Genomic DNA, 21,937 nt, shown 5'->3' on the forward strand with positions numbered 1-21,937 from the left:
ACAACATGCTTAATATTCTCATAAGAGATTGAGGATTAATTGTCCAAACTGAAACTTCCACCATGATTCATGGCTTTAGTTAGCGGCCCAATGTTCTTCTCTAACATTATGCATACTCAAACCATTTGATCATGAAAATCTCCCTTACTTCAGACAAGACGAACATGCATAGCAAATCACATGATATTCAACAAAGGTAAAAGAGTTGATGGTGTCCCCAGAAACATGGTTACCGCTCAACAAGCAACTTATTAAGAAATAAGACACATAAGTACATATTCTTCACCACAATAGTTTTTAAGGCTATTTTCCCATGAGCTATATATTGTAAAGGCAAAGAATAGAAGTTTAAAGGTAGCACTCAAGTAATGTACTTTGGAATGGCAGAGAAATACCATGTGGTAGGTAGGTATGGTGGACACAAATGGCATTGTATTTGGCTCAAGGATTTGGATGCACGAGAAGAATTCCTCTCAATACAAGGCTAGGCTAGCAAGGTTGTTTGAAGCAAACTCAAGTATAAAAGGTGCAGCAAAGCTCACATATGAACATATTGTAGGTATTATAAGACTTTACATTGTCTCCTTGTTGTTCAAACACCTTAACCGTAAAATATCTAGACTCTAGAGACCAATCATGCAAACCAAATTTTAACAAGCTCTATGTAATTCTTCATTAATGGGTACAAGGTACATGATGCAAGAGCTTAAACATGATCTATATGAGCACAACAATTGCCAAGTATCACATTATTCAAGACATTATACCATTTACCACATGCGACATTTTCCGTTTCCAACCATATAGCAATGAATGAAATAGTCCAACTTTCGCAATGAACATTAAAGATAAAGCTAAGAACACATGTGTTCATACGAAACAGCGGAGCGTGTCTCTCTCCCAAACAAAGAATGCTAGGATCCGATTTTATTCAAACAAAACGAAAAAATAAAAACAAACAGACGCTCCAAGTAAAGCACATAAGATGTGACGGAATAAAAATATAGTTTCACTAGAGGTGACCTGATAAGTTGTCGATGAAGAAGGGATGCCTTGGGCATACCCAAGCTTAGACGCTTGAGTCTTCTTAAAATATGCGAGGATGAACCACGGGGCATCCCCAAGCTTTGACTTTTCACTCTTCTTAATCATATTGTATCATCCTCCTCTCTTGACCCTTGAAAACTTCCTCCACACCAAACTCAAAACAAACTCATTAGAGGGTCAGTGCATAATTCATATATTCAGAGGCGACATAATCTTTATTAACACTTCTGGACATTGCACAAAGCTACTGAAAGTTAATGGAACAAAGAAATCCATCAAACATAGCAAAACAGGCAATGCGAAATAAAAGGCAGAATCTATCAAAACAGAACAGTCCGTAAAGACGAATTTTTAAGAGGCACCAGACTTGCTCAGATGAAAATGCCCAAATTGAATGAAAGTTGCGTACATATCTGAGGATCACGCACGTAAATTGGCAGATGTTTCTGAGTTACCTACAGAGAACCATCCCCAAATTCGTGACAGCAAGAAATCTGTTTCTGCGCAGTAATCCAAATCTAGTATTGACTTTACTATCAAAGACTTTACTTGGCACAACAATGCAATAAAATAAAGATAAGGAGAGGTTGCTACAGTAGTAACAACTTCCAAGACTCAAATATAAAACAAAGTGCAGAAGTAAAATAATGGGTTGTCTCCCATAAGCGCTTTTCTTTAACGCCTTTCAGCTAGACGCAGAAAGTGTGAATCAAGTGTTATCAAGAGATGAAGCATCGACGGAGGGGTTTGGAGTTTTCTCAACTATGCATTGTATCTTATCTATGTAAGTTTCAGAGGCTCCTTTTTCATTATTCTTAGGCTTGCTATTCTCATCAAACAAATTTTCAGGAACAAGCCAACCATAGTTATTTTCTAGAGCTTCATGCATTCCTAGGAGCTTACAAGGTATTGTTGTCTTAATCTCCCCACCACCATTAACATTATTAGTGTACCTTATTCTATCCATGTCCATCTTTTCGAGGGTACTAGCAAAGTTGGTATAAGAGCCAAGCATCTTATATTTAATAAAGACTTTTCTAGCCTCTCTTGCTACACCACCAAATTCTTTAAGAAGGGTTTCTAGGACAAAATCTTTCTTTTCTCCTTCCTCCATATCAGAGAGTGTAAGAAACATATGCTGAATTATAGGATTGAAATTAAAAAATTTAGTTTCCAACATGTGTACTAAAGAAGCAGCAGCAATTTCATAAGTGGGAGCAAGTTCTACCAAGTGTCTATCTTCAAAATCTTCAGATGTACTAACATGAGTGAAAAAATCTTCTATATTATCTCTTCCAATTATAGACCCTCGTCCTACCGGTATGTCTTTCAAAGTGAACTTAGGAGGAAACATGATGAAATAAACAAAAGGTAAATAAAGTAAATGCAAGTAACTAATTTTTTTGTGTTTTTGATATGGAGAACAAGACAGTAAATAAAGTAAAACTAGCAACTAATTTTTTTGTGTTTTGTTTTAGTGCAGCAAACAAAGTAGTAAATAAAATAAAGCAAGACAAAAACAAAGTAAAGAGATTGGAAGTGGGAGACTCCCCTTGCAGCGTGTCTTGATCTCCCCGGCAACGGCGCCAGAAAATATGCTTGATGCGTGCAGTTAACACACGTCCGTTTGGAACCCCAAGAGGAAGGTGTGATGCGTACAGTAGCAAGTTTTCCCTCAGAAAGAAACCAAGGTTTATCGAACCAGTAGGAGCCAAGAAGCACGTTGAAGGTTGATGGTGGCGGAGTGTAGTGCGGCGCAACACCAGGGATTCCGGCGTCAACGTGGAACCTGCACAACACAATCAAAGTACTTTGCCCCAACGTAATGCTGAGGTTGTCAATCTCACCGGCTTGTCGTAAACAAAGGATTAGATGTATAGTGTGGATGATGATGTTTGTTTGCGAAGAACAGTAAAGAACAATTGCAGTAGATTGTATTTCAGATGTAAAGAATAGGACCGGGGTCCACAGTTCACTAGCGGTGTCTCTCCCATAAGATAAACAGATGTTGGGTGAACAAATTACAGTTGGGCAATTGACAAATAAAGAAGGCATAACAATGCACATACATATATCATGATGAGTACTATGAGATTTAATCGGGAATTACGACAAAGTACATAGACCGCTATCCAGCATGCATCTATGCCTAAAAAGTCCACTTTCGAGTTATCATCCGAACCCCTTCCGGTATTAAGTTGCAAGCAACGAGACAATTGCATTAAGTATGGTGCGTAATGTAATCAACACAAATATCCTTAGACAAAGCATCGATGTTTTATCCCTAGTGGCAACAAGACATCCACAACCTTAGAACTTTCTCGTCATTGTCCCGCATTTAATGGAGGCATGAACCCACTATCGAGCATAAATACTCCCTCTTGGAGTCACAAGTATCAACTTGGCCGAGCCTCTACTAGCAACGGAGAGCATGCAAGAACATAAATAACATATATGATAGATTGATAATCAACTTGACATAGTATTCAATATTCATCGGATCCCAACAAACACAACGGATGATCTTGATCATGATAGGCAGCTCACAAGATCTAACATGATAGCACAATGAGGAGAAGACAACCATCTAGCTACTGCTATGGACCCATAGTCCAGGGGTGGACTACTCACACATCGATCCGGAGGCGATCATGCCGATGAAGAGGCCTCCGGGAGATGATTCCCCTCTCCGGCAGGGTGCCGGAGGCGATCTCCCGAACCCCCGAGATGGGATTGGCGGCGGCGGCGTCTCTGGAAGGTTTTCCGTATCGTGGCTCTCGGTACTGGGGGTTTCGCGACGAAGGCTTTAAGTAGGCGGAAGGGCAGGTCAGGGGGCGTCACAAGGGGCCCACACAACAGGGCCGCGCGGCCAGCACCTGGGCCGCGCCGCCCTGGCGTGTCGCCGCCTCGTTGCCCCACTTCGTTTCCTCTTCGGACTTCTGGAAGCTTCGTGGAAAAATAGGACCCTGGGCGTTGATTTCGTCCAATTCCGAGAATATTTCCTTACTAGGATTTCTGAAACCAAAAACAGCGTAAAACAGAATCGGCTCTTCGGCATCTCGTCAATAGGTTAGTGCCGGAAAATGCATAATAATGACATATAATGTGTATAAAACATGTGAGTATCATCATAAAAGTAGCATGGAACATAAGAAATTATAGATACGTTTGGGACGTATCACATACCGGGACAACATAGACAACAGATAATGGACTCCTCTTTTAATGCTTATGCATTCAACAAGAGATAATATTCTCATAAGAGATTGAGGATTTGCGTCCAAACTGAAACTTCCACCATGATTCATGGCTTTAGTTAGCGGCCCAATGTTATTCTCTAACAATATGCATACTCAAACCATTTGATCATGAAAATCTCCCTTACTTCAGACAAGACGAACATGCATAGCAACTCACATGATATTCAACAAAGGTGTAAAGTTGATGGCGTCCCCAGAAACATGGTTACCGCTCAACAAGCAACTTATAAGAAATAAGACACATAGCAACATATTCAATACCACAATAGTTTTTAAGGATATTTTCCCATGAGCTATATATTGCAGAGACAAAGAATAGAATTTTAAAGGTAGCACTCAAGTAATGTACTTTGGAATGGCAGAGAAATACCATGTGGTAGGTAGGTATGGTGGACACAAATGGCATAGTTTTTGGCTCAAGGATTTGGATGCACGAGAAGTAATCCCTCTCAATACAAGGCTTAGGCTAGCAAGGTTGTTTGAAGCAAACTCAAGTATAAACCGGTACAGCAAAACTTACATAAGAACATATTGCAAGCATTATAAGACTCTACACCGTCTTCCTTGTTGTTCAAACACCTTAACCAGAAAATATCTAGACTCAGAGAGACCAATCATGCAAACCAAATTTTAACAAGCTCTATGTAGTTCTTCATTAATAGGTGCAAAGTACATGATGTAAGAGCTTAAACATGAACTATATGAGCACAACAATTGCCAAGTATCAAATTATTCAAGACATTATACCAATTACCACATGCAGCATTTTCTGTTTCCAACCATATATCAATGAACGAAGCAGTTTCAACCTTCGCCATGAACATTAAGAGTAAAGCTAAGAACACATGTGTTCATATGCAAAAGCGGAGTGTGTCTCTCTCCCACACAAGCATGAATTTATTCAGAGAATGAAAATAACAAAACGAAAATAAAAACAAACAGACGCTCCAAGTAAAGTACATAAGATGTGACTGAATAAAAATATAGTTTCACTAGAGGTGACCTGATAAGTTATCGATGAAGAAGGGGATGCCTTGGGCATCCCCAAGCTTAGATGCTTGAGTCTTCTTGAAATATGCAGGGATGAACCACGGGGGCATCCCCAAGCTTAGACTTTTCACTCTTCTTGATCATATTGTATCATCCTCCTCTCTTGACCCTTGAAAACTTCCTCCACACCAAACTCGAAACAAACTCATTAGAGGGTTAGTGCATAATCAAAAATTCACATGTTCAGAGGTAACACAATCATTCTTAACACTTCTGGACATTGCCCAAAGCTACTGGAAGTTAATGGAACAAAGAAATCCATCCAACACAGCAAAAGAGGCAATGCGAAATAAAAGGCAGAATCTGTCAAAACAGAACAGTCCGTAAAGACGAATTTTTCTGGGGCACTTAACTTGCTCAGATGAAAAAGCTCAAAACTAATGAAAGTTGCGTACATATCTGAGGAACACACACGTAAATTGGAAGATTTTTCTGAGTTACCTACAGAGAGACCTGCCCAAATTCGTGACAGATAGAAATCTGTTTCTACGCAGAAATCCAAATCTAGTATCAACCTTCTATTAGAGACTTCACTTGGCACAACATTGCAATAAAATAAAAGATAAGGAGAGGTTGCTACAGTAGTAACAACTTCCAAGACACAACAAAACAGTAGCAAAATAAAGACATGGGTTATCTCCCAAGAAGTGCTTTCTTTATAGCCATTAAGATGGGCTCAGTAATTTTAATGATGCACTCCCAAGAAATAAGAGTTGAAGCAAAAGAGAGCATCAAAAAGCAAATTCAAAACACATTTAAGTCTAACCCACTTCCTATGAAAAGGAATCTTGTAAATAAACAAGTCATGTAAGCACAATGCAACAAGCATAGAAAGGCAACACAAGCGCAACTTCAAGATTCTCAACATAAAGAGGGGAAACTTAATATTATTAAGATGCATATAACCATGTTTCCCTCTCTCATAATAACTTTCAGTGGCATCATGAACAAACTCAACAATATAAGTATCACATAAAGCATTCTTATTCACATGCATAAAAGTATCATTACTCTCCACATAAGCATAATCAATTTTATTAGTAATAGTGGGAGTAAAACTACCATAACCATCATTGTAATCATCATAAATTGCAGGCATGGTATAATCATAATAAACTTTATCCTCCATAGTAGGTGGCACCAAAATACCACTATCATTATAATCATCATAAATGGGAGGCAAAGTATCATCAAAGTAAATTTTCTCCTCAAAACTTGGTGGACTAAAAATATCATTCTCATCAAAACCAGCTTCCCCAAGCTTAGAATTTTCCATAGCATTAGCAACAATGGTGTTCAAAGCATTCATACTAATAACATTCCCATTAGCATTCATATAAAGTTCCATGGGTTTTTTAATTCTCTCTTCAAACACATCATGTCCTAATTCAAGATAAAGTTCATAAAGATCTCTCATTTTGTTGTTGTTTTCCATTAAGCCTAACTAGTGAAAACAAGAAACAAAAAGATATAATTGCAGGATCTAAAGGAAATACCTTCGAGCACTCACACACCGGCAACAGTGCTAGGAAATAGCTTAGTAGTCGGAGGATGTGAATACCTTTTACCTTACCTCCCCGGCAACGGCGCTAGAAAATAGCTTAGTTGTCGGGGTCCGGACTGTGAGTGCCTTTTACCTTACCTCCCCGGCAACGGCGCCAGAAAATAGCTTGATGTCTACGCACGCTTCTATTCCTGTAGACAGTGTTGGGCCTCCAAGAGCGGAGGTTTGTAGAACAGCAGCAAGTTTCCCTTAAGTGAATCACCCAAGGTTTATCGAACTCAGGGAGGAAGAGGTCAAAGATATCCCTCTCAAGCAACCCTGCAATTACGATACAAGAAGTCTCTTGTCAGATGTATAGGTGCACTAGTTCGGCGAAGAGATAGTGAAATACAAGTAATATGGATGAAGATGAGTGATAATAGCAATCTGAATAAAATATGGCAGCGAGTAAACATGCAACAGAATAGTAAATAAACGGAGTTTTAGTGCTTGGAAACAAGGCCTAGGGATCATACTTTCACTAGTGGACACTCTCAACATTGATCACATAACTGAATAAACAAATACTACTTTCTCTACACTCTCTTGTTGGATGACAAACACCATTCATTGTGTAGGGCTACAAGAGCACCTCAATGCCGGAGTTAACAAGCTCCACAACATTCGATGTTCATATTTAAATAACCTTAGAGTGCATGATAGACCAACGCAATTATACCGAGTACTAACATAGCATGCACCTATCAACATCAGCTATGAAAGGGGGAATAGATCACATCAATACTATCATAGTAATAGTTAACTTCATAATCTACAAGAGATCACAATCATAACCTACGCCAAGTACTACATGATGCACACACTGTCCACATTACATCATGAAGGAGGAATAGACTACTTTAATAACATCACTAGAGTAGCACATAGATGATATTTAACTAGATCACAAAGCTCATGATCACATAAAGATCACATGGGAGAGAGAGATGAACCACATAGCTACGGTAGAGCCCTCAGCCTCGGGGGAGAACTACTCCCTCCTCATCATGGAGACAGCGATGGCGGTGAAGATGGCGGTGGAGATGCCTTCCGGGGGCACTTCCCAGTCCCGGCAGCGTGCCGGAACAGAGACTTCTGTCCCCCGAATCTTGGCTTCGCGATGGCGGCGGCTGCGTAACTTTTCTCGTCCCGTGGCTTATTCGTTTAGGGTTTTCGCGACGGAGTCCTTAAGTAGGCGGAAGGGCAGCCTCGGAGGGGCCCTGGTGGGGCCACACAATAGGGAGGCGCGCCCCACCCCTTGGCCGCGCCGCCCTGGCGTGTGGGGCCCCCCTGGTCCCCTCCGGTCCCTCTCCGTGTTCTGGAAGCTTCGTGGAAAAATAAGATACTGGGCGTTGATTTCGTCCAATTCCGAGAATATTTCCTTACTAGGATTTCTGAAACAAAAAACAACAGAAAACAGGAACTGGCACTTCGGCATCTTGTCAATAGGTTAGTTCCAGAAAATGCATAATAATGACATAAAGTGTGAACAAAACATGTAGGTATTGTCATAAAACTAGCATGGAACATAAGAAATTATAGATACGTTTGAGACGTATCAGAGATACCGATGATCGAACCTCGGACAAGTAAAATATCGCGTGACAAAGGGAATTGGCATCGTATGTAAATGGTTCAATCGATCACTAAGTCATCGTTGAATATGTGGGAGCCATTATGGATCTCCAGATCCCGCTATTGGTTATTTCTCGGAGAGGAGTCTCGACCATGTCTGCATAGTTCGCGAACCGTAGGGTGACGCGCTTAAGGTTCGATCTCGCATAAGTAGATTCGGAATATGAGATGGAAACCGAAGTTTGTTCGGAGTATCGGATGGGATCCAGGACATCACGAGGAGGTCCGGAATGGTCCGGAGAATAAGATTCATATATGGGAAGTCATTTTCAGGGTTATCGGAAAAGTTCAGGATTTTCGGTATTGTACCGGAGGTTCTAGAAGGTTCCAGAGGGTACCATAGTGGGTCCCACCTATCCCGGACGACCAACATGGACTGGAGGGGTCGCATAGGCCCACATGGTCTATGCACACCAGCCCCCCAAGGCCCATGTGGCTGTACCAAGTGGATAAGATCAAATCCCTTGAAAATAGGGACTTAACTTGGCGGGAAGTTCCCCCCCTTGTTTTGGCCGACCCTTGGGCTTGGAGGAGGGGCCAAGGCAGCCCCCCACGCCTATATAAGAGGGAGGGGAGGGCTGGGGCGCAACACATCATCCCACCAAGCCCTAGTCGCCCCTCTCTCCCTCCTCCTTCTTCCTGCGCAGGCTTGGCGAAGCCCTGCAGGAATTTCTCCTCCACCTCCACCACCACGCCGTCGTGCTGCTGGGATTCCGAGGGGATCTACCACACCTCCGCTGCCCGCCGGAACGGGGAGAGGAAGGGCTTCATCGACACCGTACGCGCGACCGAGTACGGAAGTGCTGCCGGATTGCAGCACTGGGGACGATCGTCTACACCAACAACGAGATCTAATCTCGTAGGTTTTGGAAATCTTCGAGGGTTAGTCTCATATCAATCTCGTTGCTCCGATCTTATAGATTAGATCTTGGGTGTTCCATAGATTAGATCTTGGATTTATTCGTCTTTGCGGTAGGAAATTTTTTGTTTTCTATGCAACGAACCCCAACACCACTAGCATCAAGGCATTGACCGTCAGAGTCCTCGATATATCAGCAGCTATAATTTTGATATCTGTGTTCCCAGAACAACTTTGGTTCATCAACTTCACTTCAGTAGATGTCATCATCTTCTTCACTGGGATCAGCTAGGATCCAACCACAACAATGGTGGTGGGGCATGAGCTAACGCCTCCAAGGAACTCACCTTCATCTTCATATTTTCTTTTTCTGCCCCTGAAGCAGAATGCTTCATTGAGCAACCAAGTAAGCCGTCTTACGCCAAATGACATGTAAACCAATCCATGGGGTATAATTGAAGCACAATTCATTCCTAGTGACCCAGATAACCCATAATACTGCAACATTAATCATATTAAGCAATTTATGAGTTTTATTCTTCTCTCGAAATGTAGCCAATGATTATAGTGAAACCTGGGAAGACGCCAACCTAGTCAAGTGCAAAATCGCATGTCAAATAGCTCTAGCAACCATGCACTCAGAAAACAAATGTGTAATGGTCTCAGGTTCATTGCAAAAAGACACAGGTCGGGTCATCCACCTTTTGTGTCTTAACTAGATTATCTCTAGTGAGAATCCTATTATGAGACAACAACCATAGGAACAAATGAATATTTTGTGGTGTTTTAATTTTCCTCACATTTTGTATATATACAGGTAAAATCCCCCTAAAATTGACCACTACATATAGGGATTTCACACTATATATGTCATTTGATTCAAGCTCCGATAAAAGATTATCATCCTCTTCAGTAATATGAAGGGTCTAGGCAATTTGTAAAATCGCATACCACGAAAGCATTTGCTTGTGATCAAAACATCTTCTAAAAGTTAATTTACTAGGAAGTAAATTTCCCGGTATTGGATTGCAAGACTGAAGAGGCAAACCAATGATCCTCCCAGAACTTGATCTTCTTTACTTTCCCCCACTTTCCATTGATAACCAAGCTTAGCAGCTTTCGCTCATATAACTCCTTTCCAAAATGGTGAAACAACCACAGAGGAACATGAGAAAATGTTTAGATTATTGACATTATACTTATAGTCTATCACTTGTTTCCAAAGCTTGTTATCGTCTAATTGGTATTTTTATCTAGGAAGCAAGGAGGCACATATTCATCTCAGCTAAGCTTGGAATGCCTAGTCCCCAAAACTTTTTTTTGTGATATCAAACCCCAATTTGCTAAATGATACTTATAATGTCCCTCGTAATTATCCCACAGACAATGAGTCATCGGTGAGTTAATCAAGGCTATGGCCCATTTAGAGAACTTTATAACACTCAACAAATACAGAGGGATACTAGCAAGGACACTCCTAACCAGCTCCAGCTTTGCAGCATGGCTAAGGAGTTTTCCTCTCCAACCAGCAGACATTTTTAAAATTTTATCAGTTATAGGTTGTAAGTATTCTTTTTTCAACTTCTTGTGGTGCAGAGGAACACCCAGATATTTCAAAGGAAACATCCCTATGCGCCAACTTAAATTCTAAGAGACTTGTGCCTCATGCTCATCAACCCTAATGGTAATTAGGTCACATTTGTGGAAATTAATCCTCATCCCAGACATTTGCTCAAAGCAAGATAGGATCCACTTTAAGTTAGTTGCAGAAGTTAGGTCATTTAAAAAAAATAACAAAGTGTCATCAACCTATTGCATGCTAACAACACCAATGTTATTTAATCCGTGGATTAAACCAGTAATCTAGTTATTTGCAGCAGCTCACATGAGCATTTTTGTAAAGACATTTGCCATAAAGTTAAAAAGAATGGGGGAGGCAGGGTCACCCTGTCTCACCCCTCTCCATGTCAAGAAAAACTAATTGTTCTCATCATTTAATCTCACCCCCACAAAGCCTTTGTCTAGAATAGTTTTCAAAATGTTAAGCCACTTGGAGCTAAATCCCCCTTTTTCTTAACATGTCAAACAAAAATTCTCTATTGACTATATCATATGCTTTCTCATAATCAAGTTTAAAAATAATGCCAGATTGATCACTGTATGCAACATCATGAATAATTTCATGTGCGCATACAACACTCTCTAGTATATACCTTCCTTTAATAAAAGTTGTCTGGTTAGGAGAAATCAAAGCCTCAATAACCACATCCAACCTATTGGTTGCACATTTCAAAAAGATTTTAAAACTGCAGTTAGTCAATGCAATAGGACTGAACTTATGTATAGTTACAACATCAGTCACTTTTGGAATCAATGTTAAAAGTGAAAAGTTCAACCGAAATAAATCCAACTCCCCTTTATTCCAGTCATTAACCATTGCCAATTAATGGGATTTTTGCCAAAACCCAAAAGTGTTGATACAATAAAAAGGAAAAACCATCAGGGCCAAGGGCTCCTTCAACATAAGAGCCAAAGACAGCATCCCTGACATCCTGCTCAGTAAAATTTGGATTCAATATATTATTATGCTCAGTTGTAACCATTTCGTCTTCAAGCCAGAAGTCATCTACCAAATCAATGTCTTGCCTACATTCATAACCAAATAGTTATTTATAGTAGTCAACGGCAATATCAAGCATACCTTTGTTATCTTTCACCATCTCATCACGGCCTTCCAAACCAGTGATTTGCTTCTTCCTCCTTCTCTGATTCGCTACAGCACGGGGAAAAAAGCAGTGTTATGATCACCTTCAAGAATTTTCCTTTCCTTCGACCTTTGTCTGGCCATAATCTCTTCATTCTTCCAAATTTTAGTTAAATCAGAAGAAATGTCTTTCCCTTTTTTTTGAATTAGGAGATAAAGGAGTAGATTCAACAACAATGTCCAATAAATCATACTCCGCCACCAACTCTCTTTTAGCTCTATTTTGACTAGCCTCAAGATTGGCATTCCAACCCCTCATGCCTTTTCTTGTATTCCTAATTTTAAATTGACATCTCTCAATGGCTTTTTTAAGGGGACAAGGAGCTAACGAGAACTTGGCCACTACTTGATCAAAACCCTCCACCTGGAGCCACCACTTTTCAAACCTAAACTGTTTAACTTTTGGTGGCCTAATGGCACCAGTGTAAACAACCAAAGGTGTATTGTCACTCCCCACCCTTAGTTTAGCAGTAACATTACTAAAAGGAAACATACTATCCCAACAGGTCGATACAAAGACTTTATCAAGCAAAACCATAATCATATTCTCTCGGTTATTACCTCAAGTGAGATGCCTAGTGGCATTTTTAATCTCCATGAGACCAAATTTATTTATCCAATCATTAAATAAATCAGCCCAATGTTGATTTATATTTCTAGTGTTCTTCTCACAACTTTCTCTAATGAGATTAAAATCTCCTCCAACTAATGTTTACCCTATCCAATTAGCATACACATTATGCAGTTCATTTATAAAATCTTACCTATGTTCCCCATATGCAGAACCATACACATTGAGATAATTCTCCACACTATTACATCATTCTTATTTTTTTGTTACGACAGAGACAGAATAGATATGAATGACCCATCTTAAAACATCAAACAGGTCAACACTAACTCCAACAATAATACCCCCTTGTATCATGAGCAGAAAGCCAATTCCAATTGTATTTATCACATGGGTCTAATTGTTGATATGAGGTGAACTCCACTTTTTTAGTTTCTGAGAAACAAATAACATTACGACATGTCTCTCTAATGAGATCATGGACAAGAACAAGAGTCTATTCAGACCCCTGGGATTCTAAATTAAAGCAACTACCACCTTTTAAATTGTAGTTTTTTCTTACTCCTCTTCTTAATGGAGACCTGAATCCATGGCCTCTCATTTTCATGTTGATCACTAATGAAACCACCTAAAAGATATGAGTGTTCAAAGATCAATTCGCCTGAGCAATAACCGTTTTTTTTTTGTTTTTTGCAGAGGTGTGAGCAGCAAGCAGCACAGGCCACAGGAGCAATGACGTGAGTATTCGCCTTCAGCGACTCAGCACTTGCCAACAATATTGCATCTCGCACCACTGCAATGCAGCATTCATCTCAGAAATAGAACCAAGTGGCTGGAATGCCCCATCAGACAACACAATCAGTGCCCAGTGGCAAGCAAACATCCTAAAGTTCTTGAATTGAAATAAAGAAAACATCCTACAGAATTCATGATCCACAGCAGAGAGCAATCAAACGACTAGCCTAAGCGGTAAAGATCTCAGAAGGCACCAGTACATGACGACGATAATAACTCACGTTAGTGACTGCGGCTTACAAGAGCCACAGCATTACAGACAGCAGCTAGATTAATCTTAGGAAAAAACAGCAGGTGAGATCATGATGAACCTAAATCTCCTAGCTAGCAGGTCGGCCAGAAAACTATCAGCTCCTCCTCTCCAGCCCAGCCAACAAATAAGGCTCTCTTCAAAGGCTGAGAATATGCGGTGTTAATTCGACATCATCTTCATGTCAGCGTCATGCCTGTTGTTGTTCTGATGGTGCGAGAGCGACCAGCCGCCAGATGCGTACGCAGGGGGCATGTGCTGCTGAGGGTGCGGCGGCTGCTGCTGCGGCTGCCCAGAGTGGTTGTAGGGCATCCCGCCCTGGTTCATGGGGCTGCCAGAGTCATCAGACGATCCACTGGATGTGCCCTCAGAGGGAGGGCTGGCCACTGGAGCTGGCACATAGGTGGCCATCTGTGGAGGCGCGGACATTGGTTCAACCTTCCTTGGCTCAGCCGGCTTTGACTTCTTACCTTCAGCTATGAAACTAGCAACAACAACCTGATGGAAAAGAAAACACGGCAGATATTCCAAGTCAGAGTTTTGAAATATTTGAACAGACTGAAGCTAAAACAAAAGAATACAACTAACAGAACCTGAACAGGTGTAGCAGCCGTTAGCTGCCCAGCTACACATCCACCAAGCACCCGGCCATCAGATCCTGCAAGTGCAACGCTCAATCCACCAGTCCTGCTACGAGTGTCACCATCCTCCGCAAGCAGGAAAGAACCAGAAAGAGAAATGATCTCGAAGCGCCCCTGCACCAGAAGCATAGATCAGAAAGTTAGCCTAGCAACATAGCCAGAAAGCTTTATGACCATGAGCTTTGAATAACAGACTCAAGTAGCATTCCAGTTTTAGTACATCTACTTTTGGTCAATGCGTAAAAAAAATTGTTAGGAAGAAATTATAGCATACTGGACAGTGTACTATAGACATTGTTAACTATACATTAATCTCCTATTCCCCAGCATAAGATAATTATGTACCTCATAAGTCACTAGTCCACCAGATGTAGCAGGCTGCCGAAGTGTCACATTGCTTATTGCACCATTCGCTGAAAGAATGCAAACCGTGCGGGGTCCTTGCTGAGAGAAGGACATTATTTTTGAAGCAACATCCTGTCATAGAAAAAAATATGGCATTTAGCAATAGAACACGAATTTTCAGAGACTGCACATATGAACAAGTAGGCTGCTGGCTATCTTAAACATGAAGGATGGATATATTTAGATCACAGATATAAATTGCATGGTGCATTAGAGAAAAAGGTATGCAGAAGGTGGCTCATAAAAAAGAAACAACAAATACACACATATAAGGTACAATGAGTTGCTACAAAAAAAATTTACAGAAACTTAAGTGCAATCTGGCCTGTAAATGCAAAGCTCACCATTGTTCGAACAAGGATCCTACACCCAACACAAGTACTCATTTAACACATCTTACAGTATTTACTTCTACCACCTAATACAGGTGAACTACCACAAAGAACAGTAGTTTGCATGCTTTGTGCCAGTTACAATAGGAGTAACCAAATAGAAAAATCCAATTTAAAAACACAGCAAAATATAACAGACTAAAGCACTATATTATGTCATTCAGTGCATTTGATTCAACCAAGTATAGTTGCACCCTAAATTTTTACTACCATTCAAAATGAACTTCTTGTGAAAGCACAACCTTGCCCTTGAGTTAAAGAAACTAGAAACAATATAAGCACAGCAGTGAACACAAATTACAGTCAATTTGCTTTATCAACAACATCTATTGTTTTCCCTTGATCAAGAATAGTTATACTTTAACCTTTTACTACCATAGTAATAAATCACCTTACCTAAAGCGCAAAGTTTCCCTTAAGCTAAAAGAATTAGGAACAATAAGCAGTGTAGAGAAACCGGAAATACAGTAAATTTGCTCTATCAATATCACCGATCGTTTCAGTTAGTCACCCTCTCTGATGACTGATGGTCCAGGCTCAACACTAGCAACAGACACAGGTGCCACCACTTGCTGGTGCGTGTAGTATCCAAAAGGCCAGAAGCTCATCTCCCATCGTTTCGTTCAATTCCTGGTTGACACTGACCGGTGGGGCCGGTCAACAGACAGCCCTGCTGGGAATCTACCGGCCACCACACCACCACAGTCTGCCTGCCTCCGCACCGGCAGATCCTCCTCCCTCCCACGTTCCTGTCCTAGGGCAAGGAACTCCAGCTACTCGCTAGTCAAAGGCTCGCAGGCCGCAGATGAGACATAGATCCACTACAATTAGTGCAAGTAGGTGCACTGGGTAGGCCGGTAGAGCAGCATGATGCTGGCAAAATACTGAACCGGACGGATGCATGCATGGAGGGGGAAGGAATAATCAAAGGAAAAGAAGAGCAGATGCAAGATTTGTGGGATTTTCTCCCAGATGCATGGGATGGGTGTCGGTTGCTACCTCGCCGGCCTTGACGGAGAGGATGTGCGGAGTGAAGGAGATGCCCCAAGAACCTGCAGGAAATGACGGAGAGGAAAGTCAGATTTACGATGCAAGGAGCAATGGCGCTCATATGGATTAACAATGATGGAGGAAAGGTAGGGGTGGGGCACGTTGATTACCGAGTGCTTCGAACTGCTTCTTCTTGCCGGAGCCAGGGGGGCGGCCGCGGCGCTTGGCGTTGGGATCTGACGGGGGGCTGCTGATGGAGAATCCGTGCGGCGGCTGCTGCTGCTGTCCGGGCGGCGGCGTGGGCGCGCCACCGGAGGCGGAGGAGAGGGGCGCGAGCGCGAGGGCCATGCTCCCGTCTGGCGCGTACTTGCGCGGGCGGCCCCGCTTCTTGCGCATGAGCTCGCCCATCCCGAGCGCATTGGCGCCCGGCGGCGGGATCGTCGCGTAGGGCTGCGGCGCGTTGTAGAGCATGGGGCCCGGGGCGTGGTGCTGCTGGTGCGGGTGCGGGTGTTGCTGGTGGTGTTGGGGCTCCCCGGGCGGCTTGCCGACCATCTGGTCGAAGGAGAGGCGCATGCCGCTCCCCGGCATGGGCGCCGGCGGGGTCCCCGAGCCGGGCGCCGGCTGCTGCTGATGGTGTTGCGGCTGCTGGTGCTGGTGCTGGTGGGGCTGGTGGTGGGCGAACGGGAGCGGCTGCGGTGGCTGCTTGTGCGCGTGTGGCGGCGGCGGCTGCGCGTGCAAGTGCGGCGGCGGCGGCGCGTGGGAGTGCGCGTGCTGCGGCATGGATGTTGGCGGTGGCTGCGGATGCGCGTGGGGCGGCATGGAGGTTGGAGGTGGCTGTGGGTGCGCGTGCGGCGGCATCGAGGTGACCGGCTGCGGCGCCGGCTTAGCCTGCGAGACCGGGGCCGGCACGGGCGGCGCGGGGCCGGCAGCGGTGGCGGCGGGGAGCGGCGCGACGTCCTTGGCCTCCATTTCGCCCAGATCTAAGTCCCGGCAGCAACGGCGTCCGCTTCTTCCGGCTGCTGCTGCGGTTTGAGCCTCTACTTCGGAGCGAGCGGTTCTCGTCTGAGGCCAAAGAAAAAAAACAAGCAATCAGTCCGTCAGTCAGTCCCGATTCGAGTTTGACCGACCGAGGTGCTGCTTTTCTCCCTAACTCAGCTCGGAAGGAAGCACACTGCAAATCAAGCCGGACGACCAAACCGAAAAAGACGATGGTGAAGAAGATAGCAACAACATGGGAGGGATCGAGCAAGAAAACAATGTTTAGTTTAGAAAAAACAGGAGCGGATAAAGAGGAAGAGAACAAAAGGGAGTGAGAGGGGAGATTTAGGTGGAGGTTAGGAGGGGCCGCGCGCGTGCACGCACCTAACGGGATGGATTAGATCGGCGGCGGCGACTTCACGCCTTGCTCTTCCTCAGCTTCTCTTCTTCTTCTCGCCAGCAACGAACGCCACTCTCCCAGCTCAGTTCAGCTCAGTCGAAGGAGCTCACTCCCTCTTGTTCTGGTTGCGGTACTAGGTAGCTGCTAGAGGGAGGAAGGAAAAGGAGGGCGGCGAGGCGAAATTACGGGGATGGAAATTACTAAAAAGTAAAGGTAATAAAGAAGGTAGAGAAAAAGGGGGATTTGTTACGGGTACGCGGCTCACATGCAGGCGCTGCATTTCGGGTAGTAATAAGAGCATCTCCAACAGACGCGCTATATAGGCCGCGCGGCATAAAAACGTCCGATATAGCGCGCGCGGGACAGAATCAGGCGCTCCAGCAGGCGCGGTAAACGGCGCGGCGCTGTAAATTTTTAGGGCGCGCGGCTTTTTGCACAATCCGGAGCGGCATATCCGGCGCGTTGGCTACGGCGCGCGGCATCGCTCGTCCAAGCGCGAAAAAGCCAACGGCTGGAAATTTCTCCCCGCGCCCGCGCCCTCATTTCCCCACCTACCGCCGGCGCGAAATCCAGCCGCCGCGGCCGACTCCGCCGCCGCCCCCGCTTCGCGCGCCGCCGCGTCGTAGATCCGCGTCGCCCGCACCTCCTCCCGCGGCAGCGGCGGACGCTCCGCCGCGCCGTGTCGCCGCGCGGCCGCCGGCCGACGACGAGTTGCGCTCGGCGGTCCTTCTCCGCCGCCCCTTCGCGCCGCCGTCGCGTTCTCCTCCACGCAGGCGTCGACATGTCGTCCTCGTCGTCCTCGAGCAGCCTTGCTTGCAACTTGGCGCGCCCATGGTGCTCGCCCATTTGCTCGCAAGGTATGAACCTCCGCCGGCCGGCCTCTACTCGTCAAGTAGCTACAATAGTTTATAGTGAATTAATATGATACATATGTTTGTAGAGTTCCTCATATGATTCATCGGATGACGAGTTCGACCAAGAAGAAGAGGAGAACATATCGATACTATTAGCATACCGCGCCGTTAAGAGGCCAAAATTTGGTGGATCGGTGTTTGGTAGACAGAAGTTGTGGAGAGAAAGGATTGAAGGGCATGAGAAATTGATGCGGTCGTATTTCAATGAGAATCCGATATTCCCCGAAAGCTATTTTCGGCGGCGTTTCCGGATGAGTCTCAACTTGTTCAAGCACATTGCGGCGGAGGTCACCAAATATGATCGCTTCTTTGAGCAAAGGAGGAATGCCGCCGGAGAACTTGGCCATAGCACATATCAAAAGGTGACCGCCGCCTTGCGTATGTTGGCATATGGTATACCGGCAGATCTTATTGATGATCATTTGGCCATGGGAGAGAGCACTTCTATCTTGTGTGTGAAGCGCTTTGTCGTTGCAATTGTCAATGTCTTTGGCTCCACATACTTGAGAGCCCCCAATGCTCAAGACACGGCAAGGCTTTTGGAGATCAACGCCAACCGGGGATTTCCCGGTATGCTTGGTTCCATTGATTGTATGCATTGGAGTTGGAAGAATTGTCCAGCGGCATGGCATGGACAATTCAAAGGCTACAAGAAGGATGCCACCATAGTACTTGAAGCGGTGGCCGACCAAGAGACTTGGATATGGCATGCTTTCTTTGGAATGCCCGGATCTTGCAATGACATCAATGTTCTTCAACGGTCACCACTAATGACAAGACTTGCAATGCGGGAAGGTCCATTGGTGGAGTTTGAAGCAAATGGCCGCAAGTACAACTATGGCTACTTCCTCGCCGACGGCATATACCCAAGGTGGCAAACATTTGTGAAGCCAATTATTCAACCAAGAGGTAAAAAGCAAACTCAATTCCACAATGCACAAGCGGCGGCTAGGAAAGATGTAGAGAGAGCATTTGGGATTTTGCAAGCCCAATTTGCCATAGTTAGAGGACCGGCTAGATTTTGGGATCAAGAATGCCTTTGGTATATCATGACCGCGTGTGTAATCATGCACAACATGATTATAGAGGATGATCGCGGAAAAGATGTGGATCATACCCACTACGACTTGATGGGGGTTCCCGTGCAAGTGACGAGGTCCGCACATAGGATTGCCCAATTCATTGCCTCATACCATGCCATTCGGTGCAACGACACACATGATGATCTTCAAAAAGATCTCATGGAAGAATGGTGGAATTGGAATGGACAACAATAGTTCCATATTTGTTGTATTTGTTTGAAAATTATGTGTTGTATTGTCTCAAAACCATGTTGTATTGTTGTATGTGTTGTATTTGGTGTGAAGTATTGTTGTGAACAATGTATTGTATTTGGATGGTACAATATATTTATGAATTTTTATATATTGTTTGATCTTCTTGGATGCATATTTGTGTGTGTTTGTTGTTTGCGCCGCGTCCGCGCGCTGCAAAATGGCGCGTCCGGCGGAGGTGCTATTTTACCGCGCCAACGCGCGCTGCAAAATGGCGCGTCCGGCGGAGGAAAAAACGTCACAGCGCGCGATATCTGTTTACCGCGCGCGGATTCTTGGTTTTAGCGCGCCGCGATATAGCGCGTCTGCTGGAGATGCTCGGGAGGGCGCGGTTGGGGAGCTACCACTGCTTTTTCTCCTCCTCTTTTGGCTTGAAAATAAAAATAATGTTTTATTTTCTCCTTGGCCTCGGAGCTCGTGAGACAAGTAGTCATAGCTACGTTTTCTTTTCTCATTTCGATTTGATTTTAAAAATGAAAAAGGCATACTAGTACTAGTAGAGGACAAGCGAGACTAGTCCACTCTAGTACTCTACAGTCTTTCATCAGATTCACTTTTAATTAGCTCGGATTTAGATCTGACTGTACTAATCAGAAGTCAATGAAAGAGTATTTATTTTTGGGGGTCCGCTCTGGTAGTAGTATTCGAAATTCAAAAGAGCCATTGCTTGCATGCTTCGTTTACGCCACGTATTCACTCGCATTACTCCTGCAAGAGAGTATTTAATTTGGCGGGGCGGTACTAGTGGCCGTATTGATGGCTAGTTAAAAAAAGGCCTCGTCTTTTTGGGCGTGCTTGGCGGGCAGGAATCAATCGCCCCCCTCGTCATTAGAGTACCCTTTTTTTTCTCCGTTTGCTTGCCTTCCAGCTTTCCTCGCTTATTATTTTTCTAGCCGCGAAAAATATATGCTTCTGACGGGTTAAAGATCCCGCGTGTCAGCGAGAGCGGGTGCGGTGGCCTGGTCAGAGTCAGCTGGCTGGGCGGTCAGAGGGACAGCAGGCCAGGATTCCAGGCCCATCACGTGACACCATCCGGCCCCACAAATAAACAACGCCGCGGGCCCCACATCTTCCTCTTCCCGCGCGCCGGTTCCCGAGGAATTTGCTTCACCCTCCCTGCGCGGCGGGTCCCGCGGTCTGACTCACGCGCGCAACGGTCACGGCCAAAGGACGTCTCCTGGCCGTCGGATTTGCTGGAACGCGCGCACGCACACGCATCTTTTTGGTGCCAGCGGGCTCATCCGCGCCACGTCACCACGCCAAGTGGGTGAAGTCAACGCTCTCGTGATCCTCCTGGTCAATAACAAAACGCTGTGGTGCTCCATAGCTCGGAGCGAGCCCAACGGAACGTGTACTGTGGTAGCATACGACAAGCGTCGCCGGTCGTGTTGATCCGTCCACTTCGGCAGGTCCGGCGGCAAAAGCGTCCCCGAGGGTGTTTCTGGCAATCCACACGGCCGGAGCTCCTGAGCTAGGGCTTGAGGGCACTTCGGTAAATCCTCGGCACTGGTGGTATTATTCACTGCCCGCTGGATTACGGCCAGATCTGGTCAATGAAGAACCGGTGGAATCCACGAACCTGAATTGGGTTTCATCCACTGTGCTGCACAGCTGCTGCTGCCCCTTTTGTGAGTACTCCTATAGGTACAGTAGCAAGGGAAATACAGAGATGAACTAGGATGCGGGTGCATCTGCTTTCTCCAATATTGAAAATATGCTACTATTTGAAAATCCTAAAATAATAAAATAATTTTTTCATGTACATATTATGTTGATACTTTTTGTGCAAGCTTTTACGGAAAATGATAAAAATAATTTTTTCATGTACATATTATGTTGATACCACGATTGTATGTGGCCTACACGAAAATGATAAAATGTCTAAATAACAATGTAATGTTGGTTCTGTGCTCTTCACGGAAATAGGAAATTCCACTTTCACATTTAAGCATAGGTCACACATGGTTGATGGTCCTTTCTTATGCCAAAATCTGCACAAATAAGTGTCAACATATGATATACATGCGTGTATTTTATCATTTTTTCTAAAACTTGGAAATAACATATTGTTTTGAATTTTTTCATGTTGGTGTCCACGTGCACCCGGGT

General features: G+C 44.3%; 1 protein-coding gene across 1 annotated transcript; it reads right to left on the bottom strand.

Moving 5' to 3' along the window:
• Positions 1-13,611: 13,611 nt before the first annotated feature.
• On the bottom strand, positions 13,612-17,305 carry LOC124708944 (AT-hook motif nuclear-localized protein 10-like). Its single transcript, XM_047240587.1, has 6 exons — positions 17,010-17,305; positions 16,373-16,892; positions 16,212-16,264; positions 14,761-14,892; positions 14,368-14,529; positions 13,612-14,272 (listed from the first exon to the last, which is right to left on the bottom strand). Exons 1-6 carry the CDS (start codon positions 17,169-17,171, stop codon positions 13,937-13,939), a joined length of 1,365 nt encoding a protein of 454 aa, XP_047096543.1. The 5' UTR covers positions 17,172-17,305; the 3' UTR covers positions 13,612-13,936.
• Between the last annotated feature and the right edge of the window lie 4,632 nt (positions 17,306-21,937).

Source organism: Lolium rigidum, chromosome 4 (assembly GCF_022539505.1).
Source record: "Lolium rigidum isolate FL_2022 chromosome 4, APGP_CSIRO_Lrig_0.1, whole genome shotgun sequence".
Classification (NCBI taxonomy): Eukaryota; Viridiplantae; Streptophyta; class Magnoliopsida; order Poales; family Poaceae; genus Lolium; species Lolium rigidum.